This window comes from Sapajus apella, unplaced genomic scaffold, assembly GCF_009761245.1.
Source record: "Sapajus apella isolate SASKATOON/1434 unplaced genomic scaffold, GSC_monkey_1.0 scaffold32, whole genome shotgun sequence".
Lineage (NCBI taxonomy): Eukaryota > Metazoa > Chordata > Mammalia > Primates > Cebidae > Sapajus > Sapajus apella.
Window position 1 is genome coordinate 24495457 of NW_022436972.1, and position 6566 is coordinate 24502022.

A 6566-nucleotide genomic window follows, 5' to 3' on the forward strand; every position below is an offset into this window, starting at 1 on the left:
GCAAGGCCTGTGCGACTTAAAAGCAAAGAGCTGTGTTGAAGTTTGTGACAACTCAGACACACAGTTCAAGTCAACGATTCACTTCCAAAGAGGGTAAACAAGGTACATTACAGACAGGCAAACTTTCTCCCAAAGGGAGGTGGTGCCAGGCTTGGCTTCCTAGACTTGCCGGTTTTATTTTCTCGTAACCAGGATAAATTCCACCACTGCATCGATCCCGCTTTAACAGGTATGAGAGTACACTGTGCAATCGAATAAACGCAAAGAAAGCAACGAATGCAAAACGCAAAGCAGAAAATGCAGAATGCAAACACCTCGCCGAGGGGAGGCTAGCAAAATAAACCAACAGGGAATGATTCCTGCGGAGCGGCTGCGAAGCCGGTGCCGCAGAGAGCACGACAGCCACTACCAGCGAACGAGGCTGTGCCCGGGCACTGCGGAGGGCGGCGTGAAGTTTCTGGAAAGAGCGCGGCGGGGTGAGGCCAGCCGCCGCAGACTGAGGAAAGGAAGCGCGCGGAGAAGCGGCCCGGAGACCACAGTGGGCCGATCGGAGCGGGGAAGTGTGGTCCCGCGGGCTCCGAGGTAAACAAAGAGCGGTGGACAGCGGAGGCCAAGCCCGGCCTGCGCCGGACACCGCCAGACTGCCCTTAAGGCCCGAGGACCCGGAGACCTGGGGACGGCAGCGCGGCCTACGGCCACTCACCAAGATGCGTTTGAAGAGGTTACTCTCCTTGGGCGGCAGTTGCACGTTCGGCATCGTGGCCAGCGGGGAGGCTGGGTGCCTTGGCGCTCCGTTTCGCAGGGCTGGGCACCGGGACGAACCGCTGCTGAGAGTCAGGCTGCGGGCGATGGATTAGTTCATTGGCCTAGAGTTGCAGTTGGGCAGCCTAGCTGCTTGGCACTGGTGGCAATGGAGAAGGAAGGCGGTCTGAGCAGTACACGCTTTCGCTAGGCTCTGCTTTCTGCCCAGCGGCGGCTGCGCTTCCCGCGCGCAGCAAGATGGCAGCCAGGGCCCGCCTCCCGAGCCGGAAGCCGTGCGCGTGCGCGGGGCGCCCTGCGGCTAGGAGCTGCGGGTGACTACGGGGGCGTGGCCGGGACCCACTGAATGGATTTGCCTTGAGCTGCTGCTCTGTTCGCCGCAATCTCGGCGCCCCCTGGGGCTCAGGCGAGCTGTCACTAAAACCTCAGAGTCCCATGGGGTGGTGAGCCACCACCCTCATTCACCATTGTTCCTATGCACCGGAGCCCCTCGTAAAACTCCGACTTACTGTCTGTTTCTCTTTGCAATAAAGTAATAATAAAAATGAGAATTTTTTTTAGGTAGAAAAGAGGAGACACCGGCTTGTATTGCATTCTTGGTAAGTTTGTGGCCCAAGATAATGTTAGCTATGACTCTGAAGAGTCAGAGTTTTTTGCATTTCTCCCATTTAGGAATTTAAGTGTCCAACGCAAAGTAAACTTTTGATGTAAGACAAACTTGTTTTCCTTCCTTTTCCTCCTTGATTCAGACAGAAGAAGCCTTCTCTTTTCAGTGCAAACCAAATATTTACAATCTTTGTTTTTTTGTTTTTGAGGCGGAGTATCGCTCTTGTTGCCCAGGCTGCAATGCTGTGGTGCAATCTTGGCTCACTGCAACCTCCGCCTCCCAGGTTCAAGCGATTTTCCCGCCTTAGCCTCCTGAGCAGCTGGGACTACAGGCGCCCGCCACCACACCCGGCTCCTTTTTATATTTCTAGTAGAGACGAGGTTTCACTATGTTGGCCAGGCTGGTCTTGAACTCCTGACCTCAGGTGATTCACCACCCCCCCCCCCAAGTCCTCCCAAAGTGCTGAGATTTACGTGCCTGAGCCGCCGCACCCCACCTGTTTACAATCTTTGTGAGGCTCTCCGGCAGCCCTTGAAATGAGCTAACCAATCAGAATGCACGTTTGAAAGAAAGGTGGGAAGAAATATTCCCAGCAGTTTAGGGCACCTAAGACTTTCAGTGGCAATTACGGTTGGTTGGTTGTTTTGAGATGGAGTCTTGTTCTGTCACCAGGCAGGAATGCAGTGGCACGATCTCAGCTCACTGCAACCTCTGCCTCCCCGGTTCAAGTGATTCTCCTGCCTCAGCCTCCCAAGTAGCTGGGACTACAGGCGTGGCCCACCAGGCCCAGCTAATTTTTGTATTTTTAGTAGAGACAGGTTTTCACCATGTTGGCCAGGATGGTCTCGATCTCTTGACCTTCTGATCCGCTGACGTTGGCCTCCCAAAGTGCTAGGATTACAGGCATAAACCACTGGAATTATTGTTTTATAAGGCCAGTGGTCCTCCAAGTCTACCTACTCTTTCTCTTCAGGTTGTTCCCCTTCCTACAAGCCACATAATAATAAGAGAAACACTCTTTAAACCCGGGATCTTTCAACTCTGGGATACTTTCTACAACAAATAAAAGGGAGCATATTGATGGTAATGTGCGAGTCTAGAAAGATACACGGGTGGCATACATACAGTGTAGGGTTAGTATTAAGGTGTGTGTAAACATTAGGTACATAAGCTTATTTATGCATATGTTGAATCTTAATGGGTGCATATTTCTGAGACTATAACTGATGAATAATTGCATTTAATGGGCTGTAGTCAGAACTGGGCTGCCCTTTATTTGATTTTCCTGTTTTTGTTGTTGTTGTTGTTTTGAGACGGAGTGTCACCCTGTCCCATGATCTTGGCTCACCACAACCTCTGCCTCCTGGGTTCAGGCAATCCTCCCACCTCAGCCTCCCAAGTAGCTGGGATTACAAGCATGTGCCAACACATCTGACTAATTTTTGTATTTTTAGTAGAGACAGGGTTTCGCCATGTTGGCCAGGCTGGTCTCAAACTCCTGACCTCAGGTGATCCACCCACCTTGCCTCCCAAAGTGCTGGCATTATAGGCGTGAGCCACCACACCCACCTATTTCATTTTCCTTCCTTCTAGCTTAAGTTGATTGGAGATGAAAGAAAGAATAATAGGAGTCTTTTTTTTTTTTTTCTTTTAGTCTCTTATGTTTCACACAGAATCACAGGAGTCTTTTAAAATAGGGAAAGTACTGTCATTAAAATTGGGGGTCCACAGCAATCCCATTGCTGGGTATATGCCCAAAGGAATATAACTAGTTCTACCATAAAGACACATGCACGGCCAAGTAGCTCACCCCTTTAATCCTAGCACTTTGGGAGGCTGAGGCAGGCAGATCGCCCTGAGCTCAGGAGTTGGAGACCAGACCAGCCTGGGCATCATGGCAAAACCCTGTCTTTACTAAAGACACACACACACATACACACACACACACACAGTAACAGGGCATGGTGGTAAGTGCCTTGTAGTCTCAGCTACTTGGGATGCTGAAGTGGGAGGATCAATTGAGCCTGGGAGACAAGTTGCAGTGAGCCAAGATCATGCCACTGCACTCCAGCCTGGGCAACAGAGTGAGACCCCTCTCTTAAAAAAAAAAAAGACACAGGCCGGGCGCGGTGGCTCAAGCCTGTAATCCCAGCACTTTGGGAGGCCGAGGCGGGTGGATCACGAGGTCAAGAGATCGAGACCATCCTGGTCAACATTGTGAAACCCCGTCTCTATTAAAAATACAAAAAATCAGCTGGGCATGGTGGCGCGTGCCTGTAATCCCAGCTACTCAAGAGGCTGAGGCAGGAGAATTGCCTGAACCCAGGAGGCGGAGATTGTGGTGAGCCGAGATCGCGCCATTGCACTCCAGCCTGGGTAACAAGAGCAAAACTCCATCTCAAAAAAAAAAAAAAAAAAAAGACACATGTACATGTATGTATTTCGCAGCACTATTCACAACACCAAAGACATAGAAGTAACCTAGATGCCCATCAGTGGTGGACTGGATAAAGAAAATGTGGTACACATACACCATGGAATACTACACAGCCCCCAAAAAATGAGACCATGCCCTTTGCAGCAATACAGATAGAGCTGGAGGCCATTATCAAAATGAATTAATGCAGGAACAGTGAATCAAATACCACATGTTTTCACTTACAGGTAGAATTATAAACACTGAGTATGCATGGACACAAAGAAAGGTACGGTAGACACTGAGGACTTCTTGAGAGTAGAGAGTAGAGGGAGGGTGAGGACTGAAAAACTACCTGTAGGGTACTAAGCTGATTGCCTGGGTGACAAGACTATCTGTACACCAAACCCCCACAATGTGTAATTTACCCATGTAACAAGCCTGCACATGTACCCCTTGAGCCTAAAATAAAAAATGGAAAGAAAAAAATAAATAAAAGTAGGGATCCAAAGGGCCTATGCGTTCTCTGCAGAGCTCCCAAGCTGTTAGGAAGTAGGCAAGGACGGCTGCTTTGGGAGCTTGTCTGAGTTGCTCCTGAACTGGTGGCAGTCCCCCACCCAGAGAGCTGAGCAGGCACAGAGAAGTGCCTCCTCTCAGCACCCTCATACTCAACCACTGCCACAGACCCTACCCACAGTTTGCTTACCACAGCATTACTAATTCCTGAAAACCCTTTGGTTCCCAGTTTATCTACATGGTCATTCATCTACATCATCGGAAGTAAAGGGTTACTTGTGGGAAAAGCCAAACCTTCAGTGTTTCAGTCAAGCCCTCACTTGACTCTTATAGGACATGGACCTTTCTAGACCTATTTCAAAATGACAAATTAATTTTTAAAAGAAATATACAAGAGAAGGGGAGAAAATCATAGTACCAACTGTAAATATTTTGAAGACAAGGAACGTTTATCTTTTATGAAAGTTTCCTGTGGACCTCTTCCAGCCTATTTACTATAAATCATTAACTATCTTCACTCTCTTTGGTAGCTGCTAAATCACCACCCTCATTCACCGTTGCTCTCCCCAGCCCCTAAATCAGCAGCCTAGGAAGGTTCTTCCTCACGTGTACTCTGCAGCCTCCTACCCAATGCCAATTTTCCCTTCCCATGATACACGGCTCTGTGCCAGCATCTCCCAGGGAAGCACCATTGCACAAAGAAAATCTGCAATCTCAAATACTAGAAAGCAGCTCTAGTTTGCTACTAAACTATATAGTTTTATATATAGTTATAAATACTCATATTTAATATTTTCTTCATCTGGCTTCCATACACCATACACACATACCTTTTGTATTAGTCTGTTCTCACATTGCTATAAAAAATTACCTGACACTGGGTAATTTATAAAGAGAATTTATAAATTCTCTTTATTTATTTGCTCACAGTTCCGCAGGCTATACAGGAAGCATGGCTGGGGAGGCCTCAGGAAATTTACAATCATGATGGAAGGCGAAGGGGAAGCAGACACATCCTACATGGCAGGAGCAGGAGGAAGAAAGTGAAGCAGGAGATGCTACCCACTTTTAAACAATCAGATCCTGTGAGAACTCACTATCATGAGAACACCAAGGGGAAAATCTGTTCCCATGATCCAGTCACCTCCTACCAAGCCCTTCCTCCAACACTGGGGGTTACAATTCAACATGAGATTGGGGTGGGGGCACGAATCCAAACCATATCACCTTGATTGTCTACACTAGGGCAGGGGTGAGGGGAAAGGGAGGGAATATCAAAGAACACCGATCATCCTGCTGTAGTTGTCATTCTGAACTGTATGTGTATAAAAGATGTAATGTATGCACAAGCAGAAAGCCTAGATTAATCAGTAACTATAATCTTATTACTGACTTCCTGTTTAGTCTGGAACAAATCTTATTTCTACCTTTCAACAGAAAATTGGGTTATAATAACATTATTATAATGTGTTTCACAGCAGGGTTATGTGAATTTAATGCTTAGTCATTTCAAAGCCTGTGATTAAAAAAAAATACTGTATTAATCTGAGCTCACTGTTTCTCAGGAAAAATACTGAAGTTCCTTTGGGGCCACCGTGGACATCCACCCAGATGCTCCTTCCTGGTGCTTCAGACAGTGCATACCTCCTTTAGAATCATGCACAAGGTAAAATAACAGTAACCACATCTGTAAAGACCTTTACAGTTCCCAAAGCACTTTTTACATACATAATATGGGCCAGTGATTCCTCTTGTTCAGCCTAGTAAAGACAAGGAGAAAAGAATCTGGAAAAGGATCTTCTCCACTCCATATACTTGCATGTCTTCTAGGGCCAGCTGGCAATCTAAAATCAAATAGTTTGCTGCTATTCCTACAGCCAATTTAATCATGTAATTAAAGGCTGATAGGAAAAGAATTTATCAGATTACACAACATGTTCCACCTCAGACTCCCCCATGTTTCTGCTCTCTTCTATGTTCGTGGCTCTTCCTTCTGAGAAAGGTACTCTCATTCCTCCCTTTCAGCTCTTCATCTCATCCCTTTGTGCTTTTCCCCAAATTTTATCCAAAAGTTACTCTCCTCCCAATCTGCATTTTCTCTCTTTAGTTTATATCCTAGTAGGAGGAGACAGATTATAAACACATAAACAAATAGACGAGATAATTCCAAACTGTATGAAGTCCTATGAGGGACATAAAGCAAGTCCTATGAAGGACACAAAGCAAGGTCACTTGAGAGCAATGGGGGCCCAAGGGAAGGACTACATT

General features: G+C 47.0%; 1 protein-coding gene across 6 annotated transcripts in view; it reads right to left on the reverse strand.

The window, feature by feature from the left end:
* Positions 1-1056, reverse strand: part of NAA16 (N-alpha-acetyltransferase 16, NatA auxiliary subunit) — a 58859-nt gene extending 57803 nt beyond the window's left edge. For all 6 annotated transcript variants that reach the window (XR_004273980.1, XR_004273981.1, XM_032294798.1 and 3 more), the window contains exon 1: positions 704-1056. Coding sequence is in view for 4 of the 6 variants with exons in the window: in XM_032294798.1 (XP_032150689.1) it covers positions 704-757 (54 nt within the window). In the remaining 2 variants the exon portion in view is untranslated. The remainder of the gene's footprint in view (positions 1-703) is intronic.
* Positions 1057-6566: the final 5510 nt, after the last annotated feature.